This window comes from Leuciscus leuciscus (assembly GCF_965113295.1).
Source record: "Leuciscus leuciscus genome assembly, chromosome: 6".
NCBI classification, from domain to species: Eukaryota; Metazoa; Chordata; class Actinopteri; order Cypriniformes; family Leuciscidae; genus Leuciscus; species Leuciscus leuciscus.
In genome coordinates this window covers 31,164,153-31,187,715 of record NC_138730.1, presented here as the reverse complement: position 1 = coordinate 31,187,715, position 23,563 = coordinate 31,164,153, and the positions used below count along the sequence as shown (strand labels likewise).

Below are 23,563 nucleotides of genomic sequence, written 5' to 3'. Positions count from 1 at the left end.
TTCACAGGACCGGACACCATTATCTTGCCAAGAAAAATCTTTTATTCTTATATGTCAGGAGAGAAACTCTGAGAAGATGTTACATTCATGCCAGGTCTATGCGTTTCCGCATTTCTCTTCCCTCACATCTCTTAGTTTCTCCCTCTCATCTCTTAGTTTCTCTGGAGTTGTACAGTAAGGTTGAGATTATATACATCACTGAGCGGCTTCCTTTTATGGTAACAAAGTATGAAAAATAAAATTTCATCGATGGTTATGTCAGAAGATAACAGTGATAATCCTTACCATAGAGGGTAATCATAGTATTATTAATGGAAGACAAAGTAGCACAGCAGATTTGTGTAAATTAAATCCATTGTGGCATTTTTCATTTATCTTCCAACTCTTTTTTAACATATGAGGCATCACTTTTCTACCGGTAGTTTCCCTGTGAGCTAGAATACCAAATATCGCCATATGTTGAGCGGGCAGTGTAATCAATCATCTCGTCTCCTACAGCAACTGTCAGCCGTGCCTTGACATCTAGGGAATACACAGCCATGTTTCAATTTAACCCCACCTTAATATATAGCACATCTGGCTGATCGCACAAAATCAAAGCATATCTGGTCTGCAACATTCTGGCTAGGCATTAGAGCAAATTCCTTTCTAAACTTGATCTGCCGTATCTTTAAAACCATAACCCTTCTGTTCAGTCTATAAAAAATGTATTCCTCTTGACATTATGTATTTACTCCGCCGAATCATTATAGACCAGTGCTAACATAGCAATGATGGATTTGCAGAAATATTCATTATATTTGTAAGCTGTTGATAGGAAGGATCTCATTATAAAACAAGCACAGGTTCTGGGGACAAACGCATTGCATCATCAGCTCAAAGCCTTTTGTCTTAATGAGCGGGACATTCTCAGATTCTTAATGAGAAAGTCAGACAATGAGTGCGTTTACATGTGCATGCTAACATAGGCTACTCAATAACCTGACAAAGTGTAAGGTCATATAAACATCTGAAATGGTGTAAACCCAATTGGCACACATTTTCGCCTTTTCATGAGGCACACATGGTTTAAAGCAAAATATAAAAGTAATAAAAACATGTAGGTTAGCATGCTAATCTATTAGCAATATGCTAATATGTCATGGTAATCAGTTATCTTGCTATACGTATATATAGATGTCCATAATATTGTGCTGGCTTATTAATTTTTTTTATATTTTTATTCCATACATATTTTATAACTTTTTAGTTTAATCAAGGATGCATCAAAAATGTATCAAAAGTAGAAAAAGTGATGTTAAAAAAGTTAAAGTATGTTAAAAAAAAAATATTTCTAATAAATACTGTTCTATTAATATTTCTGTTCATCAAAGAATACTGAAAATCAGCATGTTAGAATGATTTCAGAAGAATCTTGTAAAATCATGTGTTATTTAAAATAATGGGGAGCATAACTATCATAACATAAATCTCTCTCTCTCTCTCTCTCTCACACACACACACACACACACAAACACCGATATATATATATATCTTAATTTGAGTTTTCAATTATTTATAATAAGCTTCTTTTTCATAATTATATTGTACATGTAAACACACGAAATTGACTCACTTATACAGCTGAACAAAGAGCCCAATTCGTTTGGAGCATAACACCTCAAAATCCACATGCTCCCCTGCTCTCTGGGGCAGACGGCTTTCTGACACAGAGCACAAATGTGATGAATAAGCTTCTAAATGCGCTTCTCTTGCACTATCCTCACCTTGTGCAGTTTCCACTTAAAACTATCTAAAAGAGAAACCATGCGTGCCCCTGTAGAGTGTGGCAGTGTCAGTGCGGCGCACGTCAGAGTTTGGATAAATAATAACAAGCGTCAAACACACACCCCCTCTTTTCTTTTTACTCTGCTAAAACCCTCGGCTTCAGAGGGCCATGTCTCATTTTTACCCCATGGGCGCCTTGCTCTCATTGTCTGACAGAATGATTAATATGACTGAACTTCACATAACAAACACAAGTTCAGAGGCTGTAGTCATCTTTGCCATTCTGCCGCGTGCCTTTGGGTGGTGGCATCATTAGCGAGGAATGATCAGGCATGTAGGCAGACAATTAAGGCTCACTCTACCATTTGAATATGAAAGTGAGTACAAAAAAACAAGCCTTAAATGAATACATACTAGTATACATTTGTTTACAAGGGTTGAACTAATGTACACACTCATATGCACACTGTCAGACATATATCAAAGGGACAAGACAAGAGAAAATCTTAACATCAAATTGTTTGCTCTCTACACTAAACAGTGGGGCGACAGCCCATAACTCATGATGGCGTGGGAGAATCTCCCTGTTTAAAATCCTCTTGCTGGGAGATTCATAGTGACAACCACTGGTAGCAGATATCATATGGCTCATGAAACCCCATTAATAGCTGTACCCCAAGTTCACTCTTGGATGAGCGGAGGAACGGATGATTACAGGGGAAATGATTGAACATTGGGATGTACCCAAAACAGTGAAGCTGACTCAATCTCAGCACACTGATAAGACTATAAACAAAACATTCCTTAAAAAAATTAATAAAAATAAATTAATGTGGTAACATCTAAATGAAATATAGTGTTAATAAAGTGAATACAAAAATGAGTGTAATATGAGTGAATCAACCTACATTAAGTTAAGAAACAAGTCATTTTTAAGTAAGCTCAGGTAACTTATTTTTTCCCTCCATTTTTTAGTGTTGGAGACACATACAGGACCAACAGCATATTTCTTCAACAGCATATATTCCCCATTTTTTTGTGTTAGAAACACATACAGGACCAACAACATATTGGCAGTCAGCTGTTTGGAATTAACAAATACAATAAAATTGAAATAGCTAAACATAATTTTTGTTCAAGTGGTTTCCCCAAATTCATCTGAAAATGCAACTTTTAATGACTTCTGCAGTCTCAAAATTATTCAACCCTCTGAATATAATCCCTCACAACAGATACAAATCTGCAAAACAGGTGTTGTTTCTGTGACTACAAAAGACCTGCAGTAAGACTTGGTGGCAACTGTCAATGAGGTTTCAGCTTGCACAAGGTGCGTACAAAACGCAGATGGTTTCAATGCCAGAACTCCATGAATACACTACTAATGACCCAAAACCGCAAGAAAAGTCAACTCCCAATTTGCTCCAAATCATATAAATATGCCACAGAAGTTTTGGGATTCTGTTCAGTGGAGCGATGAAACTTTTGGCCCTATGGATCAGCAGTATGCCAGGAGGAAGATGAATAAAGCATTTGCTGAAAAGAAAACTTTGTCTACAGTTAAGCATGGTGGTGACTCGGTGATGCTCTGTGGCTGCTTTGCATCCTCTGGCACTGGAGACCTGCAGCGTGTGGAAGGCAAAATGGATTAATTGAAGTATCAGGAAATCCTAGAAGAAAACGTCATGGCATCAGTGAAGAAGCTGAAGCTTGGGTGTCATTGGACCTTCCAACAGGACAATGATCCCAAGCTAACCTCAAATTCCACATTGGCTTGATTGCAGAAGAAGTCCTGGAAGATTCTACAGTGGCCTTCACAGTCACCTGACCTGAACCCCATAGAAAATCTCTGGAGGGATTTGAAGAAGGTGGTTGCAGCACGTAAACCCAATAATATGGTCTGTTCTACTGAACATACTTGCCAAGAATGGGTTGATTTATTTTGAGACTGAATAAATCATTCAAGGTTGCATCTTTAGTTGAATTTTGGAAAACCACTTGAAACATTTGTTGTGTTGAGCTATTTCAATTACTTTTGTTTGATTTGTTCATTGCAAACAGCTGGAAGTCTCTACATTTTGCCAATAAACCTGATTTGCAATGGGGGCTGGATAATTTTGATTAAACTGCATATACAGTTGGTACTCAACCTACCACCGCCATTCCCGCGTTAAACTAAATAACATTTATAGAATAATTATGAACTTCAATGAAACAATATCGCAACATTTTGACAAATACATTATTTGATCTGTTTTTACATTTTAATTCAGGGCGATTTACATTTAATTGGAGAGAGATTTTCACTCTTGCCTTGTCCTTTCCTCATTGGGAAGCGCATTCATACACATGATAGCTAAACGTGTTTGATTAGATCATCAATTTAACCTAAAAAACACTTAATTGCTTAGCTGTTTCTGCAAATCATGCTGGGATAGGAAGAAGTATTTTAACACTAAACTTACATGCTTCAACTTTAACACCTTCTTTGCGTAAAAAAATCTAAGAATTACAAATCCCATTTTTCATTCAAGTCAGGCAACTCATTAAACCATGGATGTGAGAACTTCTTTTAGAACTTAAAAAGACACCAAGATATCACATTTTCAGCAGCACAAGTACACATGTGAAATGAAATGACAGTTTGCAGGCTGTTATCGTGTGCTTTCAATGATACTGTGAGGTGTAAATATGTGAAAACGCAAGTATTTTAAAATGTTTTTGGTTATTAAAGCTCCTTAGTGACATTTAAGACATATTTTGTCTTACTGACATTTACTGAACTTTAAATTAGCATACATGAAGGAAGCACACATCTGTATGCATCCTTTAATTGAGTCAAAAAGTCATGCAAACAAATTAACACAGCAAACATTTTGGCCAACAGCACACTATCCATCAAGAGGATCTATCTATTCCAAATATAGACACTCAAGGAGAAGCGGACACTTCTTAAAATATCAAGGTGACACACTTTCCCTCTCAGCCATACTGAGGGACGTCATATCAGAATCTCCAGACATCAGAGCAGATAGCAGCCTCTGTGCTTTACTGGTCACTTGGCCATATGCTGCCATTTTAATTGAGAGGGGCTTTGGGAGAGGGACTATGTGCTCCAGAATGAATCTCTGCCACTCAGACTGATGTCAGTGATTAACAAGGGTTCGCCAAACCAGCAAGACCACAGGGAGAACGGATGTTTGTCACCACCGCTGCTGTCCACATCCTTACCTAGACAGGAACCTACGCACATAAGTTCCTTCTTTCATTCAACTCATTGCCCTTGTACCTCCAGATCCCCGTAGATCCCAAAATTGGGGTGTTTGCATCGGCCACAGGCATCTGAAGGGCCACCCGTGAAGGATCCAGGGCCCATGCTGTGGCACCCACTGTATTAATTATCACATCTAATGTTGTCGGCTAATTAATTGACGTTTACAGCAGGAAATGGCTCCAGCAATTCTATGCAATTAATCAGTGTCAAAGAATAAATTAAACCCCAAATGTGATTACCAATGAGGACTACGCCCAAAATTGAATTTTAATGAGGCTTCTTTTTTTCTCACTCTGTGTATGCCACTTTGAGTTCTGTTCTCAACTGAAATTATGGATTCATTCCACACTGTTGTTGAAAACATTTTAGAGGTGGATATAGTAAAACCACATAAGTTGTGTAGATGGTTCAAATAAATGTGTGTATACGTGTGTACTGTATACGCTTAATTCCATCCGCAAAAAAATTATTTATTAATAAGGAGAGGCAATTAGCACTAGACAGGTTTATTTAAGTTTGTACATTCTGTACAATGTTCACACATAACTGGATCCAGTTTAAAAATTATAGAATACTTATCAGTGACGTTTGTTAACTGCTCAACTCTGTTTGTAACACAAGCTGGTACAATAAGAGGGACAAAAATGTCACATTGCCTTAGCAACTGCACAATATATTTTTTGTCTACAAATGGGGGCATGTAATGTAAAGAAAGTCAAAAGTCAGATTGTGAAGAACACTTTCTCAATTACAGAGAAGACACGTGGAACAGACAAAGCTGTTTCACCCTCCAATTCATTTTGAATTTGAACTGAACAATTAGAGAAGGGTATAATTTTCTTGGTGTTCGACAACTGCAGCGTTACGGTAGACAGAAATTCCACATTTGTATATTAATAAGTGACAGATGAAGCAGACTTAACAAACAACAAAACTCACACAACATGCTGTCGTTGAAATGCATAAACAATAAATAAACAAAGATGAAAAAATTATATATTCTGACATTATATAGCAATTAAACATTCACAGCAAGACTCTGTGTGCTTCCTACTCGAAAGCAGAGAATTAAATATCTGTCAAAAAGCTTCTGAAAAAAGCCTTACCCAAGATGAAAATAGTGTCAGACATGGAAACTTCCGTGTTTTTTGTTAATAAGTTAATGCTTAACTATAGATAAAGTTGAAGGTGAGCTTTTAACACCTTTTTATTCTTGAATGTAGTGTGCAATGCCTTTTCTATAGTCAAAATGCAGTAATGTAATTTATTGTATGTCCTATTTCTGCAATAAACTGTGGAAACAAATGCAAAGACTGGCACAAAAATGCCAAAAGGCACAAAATGGACGTACATGTATGGGTGGCCTAAGCATCTCAATATTTTACTTTAAGTATTACGGAATTAACAATGACTTTAAGAAAAGTATGTAAGAAATGAAGTACTGTATGTAAATAAGCCTCAATTTTTACCTGGGAGGAATACTGGAAAAACAACTTTATAGATAAACAGAGCAAAAACACAATTCATGACGGTAGAAGACTGTAAGACTACTGAGCAGCTAAGCCAGTGGTTCTCAACCTTTTTTGGGCCAGCGCCCCCTATCCATTATCTCAGCCAATCAGCGAGGAGCAGCCAAAAAATGCAACGGTTACAAATTTGACATTCAAAATGTAATTAACAGCAGCTGTACCGCGAACAGCCAGTCAACAAACAAGAAGCATTCTTATAAATTATTTTCAACAGAGAACATTAACAGGGAAAAAGCAGAATGACTTTCGAATTCGAACTTTCAAAATTGATTTGAAAATTAGTGTGAGCCCTGTGCTTGATGTTTTTCTGCTAATTTCTTTACTCCGGGTTGCAGAGACGTTAGTTTCAGCCGTAGTGCGCCTAAGGCATGCAAGTCCAAGCGATTGCGGTACTTAGACTGCATGTGGATGTGACAAGAATAAACACATATGAACAATTAAATTATTATTGTATTATTAATTATTTTGAACTATCTTGAAACTATCCAAGCAGCGTTTCGCGCTCAGATGTGACGGCGGAATTAATGCATTACCAAAATGTGATTACAGAATATATTTCAATTATCCATCAAATTGTCATTTTCTCCTTACAGGCTTGCGAGTAAACAATAATGCCTGACCAGTAAATTACTTGGTGAACAAAGAAAACATTTTGGCATTAGGCACTGGCATTAGTTAGTGCCTAAACATGTAAAAGTTTTACCTTATAAATAGAATTTAGTTTAATTAATTTTTAAATTCGTCGTCGGAGTGAATGGGAACATGATTTATTGAAAATATTTGAAAATATATAAGTGGTTCTTAAGTCAATACTTTTTTAATGGCTTGTCAACTTTCCATTCCTCCGCTGCTTGTAGATTAAAAAGTTATTCGAGACAAACTTTAAGTTGTCTTGAGAAAGCCGGACCAGATAGTTTGAAGAAGTTTGAAGAAGTTATTCTAGTCAGCACTGGATTCTAGTCAGCCACCACCTGTCACGTGTCAGTGTTTGTTTGGACTTTCAGTTTGTGCTTTGATTGGCTCCTGTTCTCCTTTGTTCTTTTCCCGCCACTCCTTTGTGTCCATGGTTACTGTCATTATCAGTTCAGTTTTGTCACCTGTTTAGTCATCATCGTCATCTGTATCAATATGTGTGTGTGAACCCTCTGCCCGTCTTCTATGTACCAGTTTGATTTATATTGTGAGTAAAAGTTTCCATTGGAACTTTTGACTCTTCTTCGTCTTCTTCTGCCTGCACCACACCATGACACCACCCGATTGTTGTCAGCGCGAAACACATTTTTGAACACGTGAATGCTGATTCTAGTCAGTGCTTGAGTGCTGGTCTATGACTGGAAAATAATAGAGTTGTTGCAAAAGAAACGATACATAGCTTACATTAAACTGGAATATTTTAGAATGTTGTAGGCAATTATTTTGCAAGTAATTACATGTTTAATCTTGTCTTGCCTGGATCTTTGGTGTAAACTGGTGAACTTTCAAAAATCCTGCTTCCAACGCCCCCCGTTGTTCTCCGAACGCCCCCTGGGAGACGGTACCACCCCCGTTGGGAACCACTAAGCTAAGCTAATGTATAAAAAGATTGCTTTGCTGATGCCACGCTGGTTTGGGGACTGACTGGAAATGATCCCCTGAAGGTGTGACCTCCTCTTCCAATTCAAATTACTGACAGGTCTAATAAAGTATAGATAGCATGTGAAGTTTCCCAATGCGAAGAAAACCTCCTAAAGGAGCACCTGTCATAACAAGAATAAACATGAACCGTGTTCTGTATACTGAGGCTACATTAAACAAATACTCCAGCCTTGGAAGTCATTAGAGTTTTAAATGTATTTATTTTTACTGGGAGGTATTTTATTATGAAGTTTATTGAAACATTTACAGACTGTATTGCAGTTAAGCAAATAAATCAACTCATGCTAAGCTGTTTAATGTAAGCATGCATCTCATTTACAGGAGATGTAAGTCTGAATCATTATTTATTAAATATGTGCTTTCAGCTCAAAATACAGATGTGGTTTGGTCTCAGACTCCTCGCATAGATATATGGACGGACGGACGGACGGACGGAGAGATAGATTCAAATTCCAATTCCAATTCATGAATAGAAAGGGAGCCAATTCTTCAACTCTGAATTGTGCACAACCTTCAGACACACTAGAGATATACAAGAGATAACAGATTAAAAATAACAAGCACACAGAGTAGTAAATCACAGAATATGCAAACAAAGTTTTAAAATTCACTGCAAGGTCACATATCAACTCACACACTCCTTCTGCTAGACAGCAAAACTGTCCATGATAGAACTCAAGCAGAAATAACATACTGCCAAGCATTAAAAAGCACTGTAGATACTCATCTGTTCCACTTCTTCCTGTGTAGCGACTAGAAAACCTCATGGACTGAAACTGCAAGGTGGTATTTGCACACTTGAGCGGTGATGAAAGAAGATCCAAACATGAAACAGGAAATCTCCAGCTCATCGATCCTGCCAGGCCATTCTTTGGGATTACAGGAACTCACACTGCAGAGCATCCACAAACGCCTTACTTGATTGGATCCATCCGATTAAATCTGGACCTTGTCACTTCTTTGCTGACTTCAAGAGCTGAATTCGGGAGATTGCCCAAGCACAGCTAATTCTTAAGAAGCGGTGAGAAATCCATGTGTCAGCCATTTCAGTCAACTCTCCGTAGCCTCCTTTGTGTTTGATGATCAATGGCATCTATTCATCCTTTGCTCACCGCCCAGTACCTGCCCAGCAGGCTGTAGCACCTGTGGTGTTTTTGCATCATGTAATGTGTGTTTTAAAGTGAATTCTTTTAGAATTTTCATTTCGATTGCCATGAAACTGTGCCGGCGTGCGCGCACCTTCGAAAGAATCCCCAGGCGAATTGTATGTCACAAAGACAAGTGTTGCTTAACCCGGACACCCCCACCCTCAAAGAATCTCCATCTGTGGCCATGAATGCGAGTCACCATATGCATCAGGAGGCAGAGATGATTTCCCTCCTTTCTTTCTTTCTTTCTTTCTTTCAGCAGAAAATCTGCTTAGTGCCAATGTGCTTTCTACCTGCATTCCAATTAAATCAAGATGTATTTGCCTTTCAAAGCTTCTCGGCCTTCTTCCTTTCCCATTGGAATAATTGATGGAGTCCTCCGGTCCTATGATGAATGACTTCCAACCCAGAGATGAATAGAAAGATGAATGCATTGCCCTGAGAGGGTTGGGAGGAACGGCTCCAAGAGTGCTGACATAGTGACAAATACACTGACCGTCGCACCAACTTGCCCAAATGAGCAAGGGAGGGTGGCAGAGGCCTGACAACTTCAACAACTGCTCGGGTATGTGCCACTTGCCCATACCGTACCCAATTACCTGAGCTAGTGACTAATTTAACCTCAGGTGAGTTTCAGAACTGACGCCTCGAGACAGTCGAGGGAAAAACACAGCGATGATGTATTAAGGGCATGGGCGAGAAACAAAAGCTTTTCTTAAAACAGGAGTTTAAAAATTTTTTACCCCACTTCTCAAATGCTGCCGCAAAGAATATTGCAACAGAGTTACAATGCGCAACAAGAAAGAAACATTTAATTTAAAACGTCACTAGCTATGTTTCCATCCAAACTGCAAATTGGAATATTGCATAAAACATTTGCAAAAAAAGCACAGTTTCCATCCCATGTGTTCAAGATAACAAAATTGTCACTCCCTAGGAAATTGGCACAAAATATCTGTATTAAAATGGAAGTTGCTGCAGTTGGGGGAAGCCACTATGGCTCTTTTTCCATACATCATAAATTACTTTCACCTCAGAGCACGCAGACGAAACGCAATAAATGCTGCGATGTTATCTTGAGCCATGTTATATTGCGTTGCGTCGCAAATTCGCAATCATGTGACAGTTCTGGTAGGTAATAATACCCAACAGACTTTGGCTCAGGCATTTCAAAATGACCAAACCAACATTTGAGACGGTCTGCAATGAAATTGGTCCGCTGGTTAGTCCAGTTATCCAATCACATCCTTGCTGATGCAAGGTTTGTTGAGCATCCAGGGATTTATTCAGTAAATGTGTTTCCATCGTAGTTTATGTGCATGTCTTCGAATTGTATAAAAAAATTATCCACCTCAATTGACTGCATACATTTTTTATTTTAAAAATGACCTCATTAACCAAAAACCTGATGGAAACATAGCTACTGTTAGACTAGGTAAAAAAAAAAAAAAAAAAAGATACATGAAGTCCTGTGATTTCACGCATATATTACTACTTTTGAATGATAGTGTGTATTAACCAATCAGAAACATTTGTTTGCAAATGTGTTTTCCAGTTTTACAAACTGTTTTCATATCGGTTTTCATATTAGCACAGTAGAACTTAAAGGAATAATTCACCCAAAGATTAAAATTCTGTCATTTTTTACTCACCCTCATGTCATTTCAATATGGTATGACTTTCCTTGAAACATTCTCCAAAATATCTTCTTTTGTGTTCCCCAAAATAAAGAGTCACACAGGTTTGAAACAACTTTATGCTACCATGCCTTATTCTGTCCTTCTTTTCAATTCTCATTCACTATATATTTACATTTACTAAAACAGTCTCATGAAGTACAAAAACAATCACGCATGACAACAAAAAGAGTTTTACTTGACTTGACTTGAATGAATGGTGGGGGATGGTGAGAGGACTCAAGATGTGCACTCCGAAGAGCTTTCTATGGTTGTAATTAAAAGTCTTAATGACACACACGTGTCTAATATGACTAATGAATCGTGTATTAGGCATAATTTGCAGTTCTTGCAACAAAAGATCTTAGAGAGCATCAGGTGCAGGGGGGATGAGTGTGAAAGGTTGGAGGGCTTCATACTGAACCACCTGCTTCATATGCCTCCCTTCCAGGCCTGCAGCACGTCACACTGTAATAGATAAATAACCTCAAGCATGACTGACAGAGGATGACTCTTCCAGATTACCCATTTTAATCTTCCAGCAAGAATCCAATATGACCTCTCATAAGTCTCACCTGATGCCATGACCATTAGGTCTGAAGACCAGCTATGTCAACCATTGTTTCTTTGAGCGAAAGCACCTGCACCCTCCAGTAGCTCAGGCAATATTACAGACCCACACCAGACCATTTCATACACTTATGACCTTTAGCCTGGATTAAAAATTGGAGTTGAATGGTGGTTGGGGAATCAAGTTGGCCATAATAAAATTGCTTTTAAAGTGTTCATTTACTCCAATTAAAAATGTGTTTAAAAATAATAAATGTATTCACGCTGCCTACTCTGCAAAAATGTAACAATAAATAAAAAATGTTTTTGTAATTTTTCCATTAAACATCCTTAAATCAAGATAAATTTACTTGAGAAGGAAAGTTTTGTCAGATAGTAAGACGTATACATAATTAAGACAATACGTACTTTCATATTAAGTTACAGTTATTAAGTTAACTTATTAAGTTTTCTTTGTTATGTTATTTTAAGAAGTTACTAAAAAAAGGTTTATTATTCCATCATCTCCTTGTCAAATTGTTATTGCTTGTGTTAATCATACACCTCACTAAGTTAATCTTAATTTAAAAAATAACTAATAAAAGCCAAATGATTAACAGGATTTTTTTTTTTTGCAATGTACCTATACATATTTTTTTTGGTACGAGCAACATTTCAAAGCAATGAAAGTTTGAAGTACAACTGAAAAATATGCTGGCCAAAACACTGTCTGCCTAAACTCAGCTGATAATCAATAGCAAATGGATTTTTGTGGACTATAGGCCACTGACAGGCTTGTTCAATAAAAAAGAAACATACATATTATTGACTATTGTCACGGTTTTGTTTGGTTTTGTTTCATGTTCTTGTTTCATGTCTGTCATGTGATCCCCTGTTATTAGGGCTGGGTATTGACACAAATTTAACAATTCGATTCGATTTCGATTCACAAGCTAGCAATTCGATTCGATTTCGATTCCGATTCAATTCCATTCCATTCAATATTGATTATTTTGGATATCAGGTACAATACATGGCATATTTCCAATCTTTTTAACAAATCTCTTAACTATTTCTGTAAACTATGGGAGTCAGTTGTAGCCTATAGGCTTCATTAGCCTACTATAATATTGAAGGTAAAAATGAACTGATTTGTATAAAAACTTAAATTACACTTTTTTTTTTTATAATAATAAAGTTATATGAAATGTAAACATTTAAATGGTGGCTGTCATAAAAACTTGCTAGATTTATACAAACATGCATTAAATATTGAAGAACATTAAAAATTATAATGAATATGTAATATGGTGGATATATTTGGCAAAATGCTCCTCTCTAAAGTTACATTTTCTAACTGACTAAAGAGTTTATGGTCACTGGATATGGTTTTTCTGAGGTAAATGTGACGTTACATGACATTGTTTACAAGCTGATTTACTGACGTCTTTCCACGGTTGAAACACTGATTGAGCGATTCCATGTGACATGATACGGACTTCGATAAGTTGTACTCTATCTTTTAACACACTTTCAGATTCTCGTTCATGTTTATTTCGCGCTGTAACTGGTGTTATTAAGGCGGAAGAGAAGATCATGTGCTTCTCTTGAGCGATCTCATGCCACAGCGCCAAAACGGTATTTATGTTTTGGAATTTCGTAAGAAAATTTACGTAATTTTAAATCTGAGACTTTGTTTCATATCAATAGTAACAAAGCACAAAGATTATTGCGATTTATTGGATGGGATGCACGCAACAATGTTCCATTAATTCATCAACTGAAAACAGGATGACTAATCGATTAAGAATCGATATCGGTTCATAAAAATGAGAATCGATTAAAATTGAGATATCGATATTTTTTACCCAGCCCTACCTGTTATACTCATGTGATCCTGCCATGTGTTCCCAATGTGAATGTCATTTTCATTGGGATTATTGCCTTGATTGTTCACTGGTGTCCCTTGTCTAGTCATTAGTCTTTTGTATTTAAGCCCTCATGTTTGCCATGTGTTTTGTCAAGTATTGTTTCACTGTAACCACTATTGGTAAGCTTCACGTCCATGTTACTGTTTTTGTTTTGAGAGCCATGCCATGCCATGCCATGCCATGCCATGGCTTTGTTTTATGTTTGATCTTGTTTTTGGATATTAAATAAATTAAATAAATACTGCACTACAAACAGGTTCTTCAAACTTGCCATCAGTCGGCTTACTTAGTTGTAAAACTACTCACTATGTCACTTTTAAGAATGTCTATTCCGTGCTTTACTGTCTTTGAATTATCATTTGTAAGCTTTTCTCATCAAGTGCTGATACATGCAATTTGCATTTTTAATCAGCATATTATGTAATTCCATTTTTTTTTTTTTTATAAAAAAAATTAAATAATCTAATAACAAGTCTAATATATGCCAGGAACATCTAAAGTAGAAAATCAGTCTAGATTTTTCAACCATGCATAAAGTATAGAATGCTTCAGATCTAATCAGGAACTTATGACAAGATATACAAGAAAAGATACATGCTGAAACTGGCAACAGCAGCCAGATGAAGAAAAAAATAAACAAGCACATAAGATTTCTATTTTGTTTGGCCTTTCCTGCTGTTAATTTTACATCAGACCTTAAGGACTATAATCCTTCATTCTTTGACAGTCTGATATGAGTGGCCACAGCGAGAGGGAAGGAGTATGATGAAAGATGCAGCATTCTGAAGCCTCATTTGACATGACAGGATTTCACCTCTCCCCCTTTTCTTTCTCATTAACAGGAGCATAAAAGTTGACCCCCCCACAGTATTTAGGGTAAGGAGCTGCCGTGCAGAATACGTGTACTGCACTGAGCTCCAAAAATGAGTCAGATTGGTCAGCTAATGAGTCCTGACAGAGGCAGCAGCATCCAGAAGCCCCTGAGAAAATGATTTTGTTAATACCCTCTCCATTTTTATGCCTCTTCATCATCCACTTGATCTGGCAGAAGATAATGCGAAACCAGTCAACTGTTTGCAAGAACTTACAACATATGCACACAAACACAAACAAACATTGAAGGTTAATGTGAAGCGTCTTCATCTGAAATGAGAGGATCGATTTTTGAATAATTTTTCTTTCTTAATAAACAATTAATTAAGCATTAACGTACGAGAGGCTGTGCTGTATTCTGAAGTGCATCTATAGCAGCGAAGCCTGGACCCAAACTACAGTATCTGTTTTATTAAATGTGTTTTAACATTATAAATGCTGAATGGCTTTGTTGTGATCATGCTAAGCAGGCAATCCAAGTGAAGAGTGTTACTATTATGGATTTATAAGGTCAAGGGCGAGATTAAGAGGCTTATTTAATCAAGACAAACATTTATAATCTGTAAGACTAATAGAATTGTTTCAAAGCTTTGTCAACACTTGGGGAAAGTGGCAAAAATTACAATTTGTTTATATAGTTAATGTTGTCATACAATGAGATTAAAAACATTACTTTTGTCTTAAATAAAAAAGGATCAGTGGGAGTAACAATGTATTTTATCCAGTATTACTCATATTTAGGTCTTTCTCACACTGAAGAAAAAATTATTTTATCAAATTTTCATATACTGTACATATAAAATATTTCTATTTGTGCTCAAAGGTGCCCTCTTTTTTCATTCTTGTTAATTGTTTAATCAAATTTCCAATCAATGAACAATTAACCTAGCACACCTGCAAGTACTTAATAGGTGCATAGGACAAAGGCAATAATCACAGCCCAATATAAACTAGTAAACAGAAAACCTGCACACTCCCCAACTCGCAAAAGTGATCAAAATGTATTCGGCAATGTTTCAGTCCCATGAATTATACCAGTCATTTATACTCAAACAAATGCAAGATCAACAATAGAATAACCAATCCTCACATCACAACTTATTATGACATAACCAAACTCAACCAATACCAAACATGGGCCCAATTTGGAAAACATCCCAAATGCTTTGACGAGAAAAGACACTTACATCTAAAATAAAATAATAAATGCAACATATAATCTGCATTCTGTTAAATAAATATGTAGATATCTTTTAAGTCTATATGGTATGACTCAGCACCCTGAGCCAATAGAACACATGACATTTTCATGTCATTGACTGATGAGATAAAGCCTTTTAGTCATTTGTTTCATGCGGTGACCTCGGTGAAGGACTTATAATATTTATAATAAGAAATTGCCATTCAGCTTATGTAATACTGCTAGTGCAGACACCATCAAACAACACAATGCTCCTCAAATGAACAAGGTAACAGATTACACATTTCAACCTATTGAACTACATTTGAAACCTCAAAAAGATAATATAGGGCTGTCAATAGATTAAGAAAATGACTTGATTAGATAATCAAATGAATCATGAAAGACTACAAGCTGATGTAGTCACTGAGGTGTTGAGTGATTGATCATAAATGTACAAGTTCTTACCAGTGAGGTACTCTGGATCAGGCACTGGATCAGACAGCTCCTCATGACACTGGGATTCAGTCGGCACAGACGCCACCACCATGCCATCCGGGAGCTGCTGCTCGATGCCACGGGCAAAGTTTTTTTGCCTAGATAGCAGAAGATAAAGGAGAAAATCCACTCAAAACACAGTTCACTGTTTAAAGGGTCATCTGTCAATTATATAAAGCATACATTTAAGCCCATTACATTTTTATTTATTTACATTTTACACATATTTTACTAAATAATATAAAAATGACCTGCAAATTGCTAGGTGGTGGGCAATTTGATCAATAAAACAAAACCATTTGAATGATAATGCTAAGTGAAAGCAAAAAAAAAAAAAAATCTTGTAAAATATGGATATTGTGCACTAAAATAAACAGTAAACATTAACATATGAATTTGTCATGAACTATGCTCACAGAAAAAAACTATAAAAAATAAATGTTCCTATAGATTTTGCTGCAATGATGTGCCAGCTACTGTATGTCAGACTAAATAAACATAAGTGACCCTGGACCACAAAATCTGAAAGCTGAATAAATACGCTGATGTATGGTTTGTTAGGATAGGACAATATTTGGCCGAGATACAACTATTTGGAAATCTGAGGGTGCAAAACATTGAGAAAATCGCCTTTAAAGTTGTCCATTTATGTTCGCGATTGTGCTGCATTCACTTACAAAAACAAATGTTTTATATATTTACGGTAGGAAATTTACTAAATATCTTCATGGAACATGATCTTTACTTAACATACTAATGATTTTAGGCATAAAAGAAAAATCGATAATTTTTACCCATACAATGTATTGTTGGCTATTGCCGCAAATATACCCGTGCTACTTGTGACTGGTTTTGTGATCCAGGGTCACATAAATGGAGGATGAAGGAGTAAATAAAGTCATAGAATAGGATACATTTAAAATGGTGTTAAAGGTTTTGTTATGTATGTAATATGACATAAATATTGTGGTGAGAATTTGAAAGAAGATAGAGTAGCTGTAAGAGAACAAGAAAAAAGCAAACCGAAGAAAGCAGTGCACAAAGGAATGACTGTATATCTAAATGAGATCTGCTGAAGTACTCTAGACTTGAGGAAAGAGTAAGAAAATACAGTTTAAATTTAAACAAGAATATAGAGATAAAAAAGTGAGAAGATGTGTTAAAGTAGATATAGTTTGTTTTCAAAGCAATGTGAGAAAATAAGTATGCATTGGAAAGAAGGCCTGATGGGAAGGGATAAACTGATATAACACCAAAAGATGCAAAAACTCACAAACTCTGCATTTATAGAAGGTCTGACTCAATATCTCTCTATTTATCTTAAGTTAGATCAAGGTTACATTATTCTGGGAATGAGTATATACATGTGTGCAAACTGAACAATGCGATATAAAAAATGTATGTCAAAGAAAAGTACAAATAAAAGGAGGAAAGAAGAATATAGAACAGACTATTTCCTTTTCAATGCAAAATAAGCACCCAGAAAGCACACAAGGGAAATATGCAGAATGCAACAAGATTCTAGAGCGCTGTTTACAAGAGCATCTCGTAAATGAGAGAGCATCCAGGAAATTGTACAAGGCAACATTATGCAATCGAAATCTCTTTTTGAGCATTACTGTCATATCCGATTTAAAAGTGGACTTGGATGAGAGAATTATATTATCTCTGAATACACAGAGCACTGTATAAATAATTGGACTTTAACAGGGAAAAAAGCCAGAGGCTTACAATATGTGATTTATGGTAATACAGGAATGAAAAGTGGCTGAAAGTGGAACACTCTGTCATTTATGTTCGACAAACAGTCATATATGCCTACTGTGCTAAATACCCACACTTCCTGGATGATTTAAAACTTCATGCTTTTAATAAAGAAAATAGTCATTTCCTTGGCTTAATAATAACAATATCCTATAATATTTGTAACCCAGAACATGATCAGATTCCACAGATGTACTGTATATGCAACTGAAGGTTTTCTAGGCCAAATTAAATCTGGCATAAACCTCAAAAACTATTCACAAATACATCCTCTTGGGTGCACATTCTGCAGAAATTTCTCTGAACATCAGGGGATTTCCTCCCCACATCTAATAAAAATGTAAAAAAGTTGTTTCTCTTGTCAAACTTGAAACTCACGCTTCAACAGATACTCGCATATTGAAATATTAATAGCTCTGCGTTATTGCTTGTCAAAGTCACATCTGAAAAAAGGTTCAGTTCCCCACAGAGTCATGCAGCTAAATAGAAATGTGCAATAAACTTAGGGGCCAGTAATTTTAATGAAAATGATACATACATTAAGTTTCTGAAATTAATACCGGGTAACATTTATGACTACAACCCCTGTGAATTTAAATGTCTGTAAATGTTGGTGCATAATAATACAAATAATAAAAGCAATATAAATTGTAAATTCTACTACCAAATGTAATAGCTTACTACAATTTTCTCTATATTTTAGCTTACAAAATTACCTACAATTATTACAGCAAATTACAAAAATGTTAACAGATACTTGCATGATGAATGCCTGTTACTTTCCCTATACTGCATACAGAAAAGTCTCCAGAGAAAACACAATGTAAATTCATTAATCATATGGGTTGATATAAAGGAGGGAGATTTCAGTAATAATATCTAGCTGCACACAATTATAGACAGAATATGCAAGTTTTATAAGATGCATGGGCATTGCAGGTGGGATTAGAATGGGAACAAGTGAATAATATAAATAATTCAAAATGACAATAGAACAATTCTGCATGTAAAAATAGGTGAACTGTTGCTGTCCAGCAACAGCTGATGGCAGATTATCATAATAGAGTTCAATAATGACAGAATACAACGGAAAGTCTTGAAAAGCCATCTAAATACAAAATGGCAGACTCAGAAAGTGAACACGCTAAAATTGCTGGAGAATGAGAAATAAACTTTTGCAGCAAGTACATCTAGTTTTCTTTTGATTTAAGTAACTTAAAACTAAAGGGTCGGAAATGAAGTTATTCAATTCCAGGCAAGATAACGAGATATCAGCTGTCAATTAATATTGTTAAGAGAAGATTTCATGCATTATTAATCATAATATGCAAGGCTGAATCTATTAATCTAGAATTGCAGAATTGTGAGCTAGTAGTTTTAGCTTGTTTAAACTTGTACCTTGTAAACCACTAAACAGATACAGATACCACAAAAATAATACCTGCTGTCAAAGAGGTTTTCACACCCCAAACACACCCCAAACCTGCCAATGGTCAGTCAAACAGATAGTCCCACCTAAAACACACACCACTGGTTGTTTTGAAAGCCCCACAAATACACAAATTATATCCACTTTTCTGGATAATAATATTTTTTAGAAAATTATAAGTATAGAAAAAAAATACACATTTTACCTTTCACATTTTTAATTAATAGTGCAAATATCACAGCATACTGTAAACTGGAAATCAACATTCCTTTTCCATTTTCTAATTATAAGGAAAAGTTATAAGAGCATTTGAAAAGATGAGCCATATGAAAACACCCTAGACTTCAAGCTTTTAAAAAAATTATCCGACTCCTCATGGCCTGAGTGTGATGTTTTAATTTAGTGCTGGGAGAAAGGTAGCACTTTGAGTTTCTTGCTGTGGATAGAAACACCCAACTGAGAGATTTTAAGAGAAGTAGTCCTAATCATGATTCTGCAAACCCTTAATGAGAACAAAGGGCAGTAAAAAATTCATTAAAACCAGCTCAAATCACGCTGGGAAGGAACAGAAGTGAAACTGGTTAAGGCTGGAACCCAGAGGAGAGGGAAAATAATTAGGAAAGGGCACGTGTTTTTAGGTGGAAAGTCTCATGATGATAAGACAAAAATCGAAATGAAATCCTGGCAATGCACACAAGATATGGGAGTGGAAGTAGGCATAGGTACATTGTTTGGAATGCCCTATAAAAGTGTGTATAGTATTTAATTAAGATATAGATATAGTCATCAAAAGATTTGCATACTTTACTTAATATCGTAGCACTCTGATCTACAAAAGCTATGGTACACAGATATGGCGCTGCCATGAATTTTTTTTATAAAAAAAAAAAAAAAAAAAAAAAAAAAAAAACGGACTTACTGCTGCTCAACAAGCTAGAGTTTTGTCAGCAGTACCATAGGGACTTTCTGGATAAAGACAGTAGCACAGCCTCGAGCACAACATCCAGTGGGTAATCTGCACTCAGTGTACCGTATTTGAAGAATGCACTGTGTAAATGCCTATGTGTGTGTGCAAACTTCAACAATGTGGAGTAAAGGTTGGATTGTCAGTATTTGTATCCCTTTCTCTCTCTCTCTCTATGAAGATGTTCCGATGTTCTCTGTAGCTGTCATCCAAGAAACAAACAAACAGACAAAAAATCCCAATGCCATGTCTATCTATCTATCTATCTATCTATCTATCTATCTATCTATCTATCTATCTATCTATCTATCTATCTATCTATCTATCTATCTATCTATCTATCTACAGTACCTACCAACCTACCTCTCCGACTGACTGTACGGCCTGTAAAACCTTCAAACTTCAAGCTTTTAAAATTGTTTTACACTTTCAGCAAGCTAACATCAAAGTTTGTCTTAAACTTCACCTGTCAAGTTTTTCCAAAAACACTGATTGTCCATGTTTAGAGCTTAGAATGCTTCACAAATTCACCAAACTTCTGTTATTATTAGAGCAAGAGATACACTATACAGACATATTTGTGTGGCTGAAAAATATAATTGGGACATAAATAGCACTAATATAAAAAAATTTTGGAAATGGCACTGGAACATGTCAATTACTGCTTGGGGAGGTGCCGATTCAACTTGTAACGTGCCAGATGCTACATCTCAAAAGACCACATATAATTAAAATGATGAGCACAGACATGCAGTTGGCTTGCAAATATCCAGTACCGAATCAACATGAACTATAAGCTAAATTGAGCTAATAATTAACAAGCACAACAGGCTGGTATTTTGAGATGGAACTGAATGGAATGGAGAAAATCTAATGTCATAATATCTATGCATGTTTAAAATGTATGAAAATACAAATATGCCTTATATAAATAATTATGCAAAAATGAAACATGGGTGAGAAAGATTCAAAGTACAAGTAAGAACACTGCTTAAGTTATTAAAAGTTGAGAAGGTGATAATGTCATAGGTCTCTAAAAAAAACCCACAAGATTTTGAAAGTCACTTGGCTCCAAACATCACTGGACCCCATTGAATTTGAATGTATGGACAAAGTTAAGAACAACATACTTTTCTAAATATCTTTCGTGTTCCACATAAGAAAGGCTTTTCATGAGGGTAAACAAAGGATTTTCACATTTGGGGGATGGATCCCTTTAAATAGAGACCAAACTTTTGCCAAAACACTAGAATCTGAAAATCTGAATTTTTAATATGATCTTAAACACTTCAAACACTTTCATGTCCAGATTATCTTGGCTATGAAAAGCAACCTCAATAAATAAGTTTTATAAGTTCCCTTGTGTCATGTCTGTCCTCTGTATTTCTTCATAAAAGTTATTTTACAGAGAAAGTAAAGATCCAACAGCACACCCTCGCTGCAATACATGGCTTTCAAATGGCATGTTCATCTGTCAGAGAACGCCACTGGCCTGAAAAGCATCAAACAGGAGCTAATAGATTTTCCATTGTCTTTTGGGCAAGTTGTCACAGGAAATGTGTTGCACCTCTCGTTCAGGATTAAACAGCATGAAAATGTAACCATGCCTTTCAGATATGAGTCAGATCATAAAAGCAGCTGCTGTGTGACAACACAGACTTGTGGGTAGTAACTTTTGGTGAAGCGCCAAAGGAAACACACGGCAGGTGTAAGTTTAAAACAGAATAATAAACAACTTCAACCTCTCTGGATGGGTTTTATCTGGCAGTTGCTCGCTCTTTTCCCTGTTGCGTCATTTTGGAAAGAGATGAATCAGAGTTACCTCTGTAAGTATATGTTTAATTCCTCCTGAATGTATGTGCATATTGCATGCATGTGAGTTATATGAATCATTTGCCATTTTTCATCTAACTTCCTCTTTTAGAGAAGACTCGGAGATGACTTCACTAAACTGTTGTGCCACTTTTACATGCAGTGTTTCAGTGCATCTTTGCCTTATTCAATAAGCACTCAAAATCCATTAAACGTGGTACTGTGATATATACTGTATGTTTAACTATAACTGGGAATACACACTACTGGTCAAAAGTTTAAGTCAGTAATATTTTTTATGCTCAACAAGGCTGGATTTATTTGTTCAAAAATATGAACAGTAATATCGTGAAATATTATTATTCCTGTGATGGCAAAGCTGAATTCTGTATTTTAAAGAGTCAATTCAGGTGTCTGGATCCCATTAAATCACACCAGATTGTGGCAGTCTGCCTAATCCTCTATATCTGTCCAGCACATATATTGTGGGTGTATTGCACCTTTAACAGATTTGCATAATTTATTTAGTGAATGAAGCACTAAAACAGCAAAAACAGTGTATACAAATAAATGGCATATTATCAAACACAAATTATTCTTAGTGCATTCTCCCCTCAGAGTGAAATACAATTTTAAAAAACATACATTCAACCACGAAAATGTCATTAATCAAACTGCTAGCATAAACAGCTAACAGAAATCTTTACTATTTTTCTTTTTTAACCTCATTTTAGATCAGATAATCTTACCTCGATTAAACGAAAGGCATATGCATGTCTCAGAACGCAATCAATCATAAAAGTGCTTTGTTTATCCACATTGTTCACTTAAAGGATTTCCATTCCTCACCCTAGAAGATCAAACAACATATCATTTCCAGCTGCTGCTTCTCCTGAGCACCAGATTTTTGACTATTTCCTCAGGTCTGAAATTAATTGTCGCAGCCCTGTGATACTCTATGAAGGATTAATGAACTTGCCGTAGCCTCCTTTTGTTCAACTGAATATCCAGTAGCTTCAGCTGGCCCAATTAATCCCCATTAAACCAAACTTGCTTATGGTCACTTTTAATTTACTCCTTGCCATTCCACATAATTAGAGCTCGCATTAGGCCCAATGCCTCTCAAAAGGTGAAGAGAACAGCACAGAGAGTACGTCCTAGAGCATGAGGCCCGGCTGTGCTTTTCAAAGGCTGTCTAAACCCAACATCTCTCCGGGTGCCTCCAAATGAGATCAGAGCTTTTGAGATTTAGCTTCTTGATAATATTAACTCTCCTCCCACTATTTCTTCATCACTCAGGCCTCCCTCCTTCTCTACTGTGCCAATCCAACCATCTGGAGTAAATGGATAAACTGCTGCAGGAATCTGTCTGTGTTTAATTTAAAGGCAGTTGACGGCTTTGCATTGTGACCTTTAGGTCGAGCTGACCACAGAGCACATCACAGGGTTCTTTCAATTAGAGGAACCTTCAAAGAGTCTTTGTGTGTAGCTAGACCGGGATTCTGCTGTGCAGTGTTTCACAGGATTTGTGCTTTTG

General features: G+C 36.2%; 1 protein-coding gene across 3 annotated transcripts in view; it reads right to left on the bottom strand.

Moving 5' to 3' along the window:
* Positions 1 to 23,563, bottom strand: part of astn1 (astrotactin 1) — a 247,725-nt gene that overhangs the window by 102,537 nt on the left and 121,625 nt on the right. For all 3 annotated transcript variants that reach the window (XM_082172607.1, XM_082172608.1, XM_082172609.1), the window contains one exon: positions 16,028 to 16,155. In XM_082172607.1, coding sequence (XP_082028733.1) covers positions 16,028 to 16,155 — 128 coding nt within the window. The remainder of the gene's footprint in view (positions 1 to 16,027; positions 16,156 to 23,563) is intronic.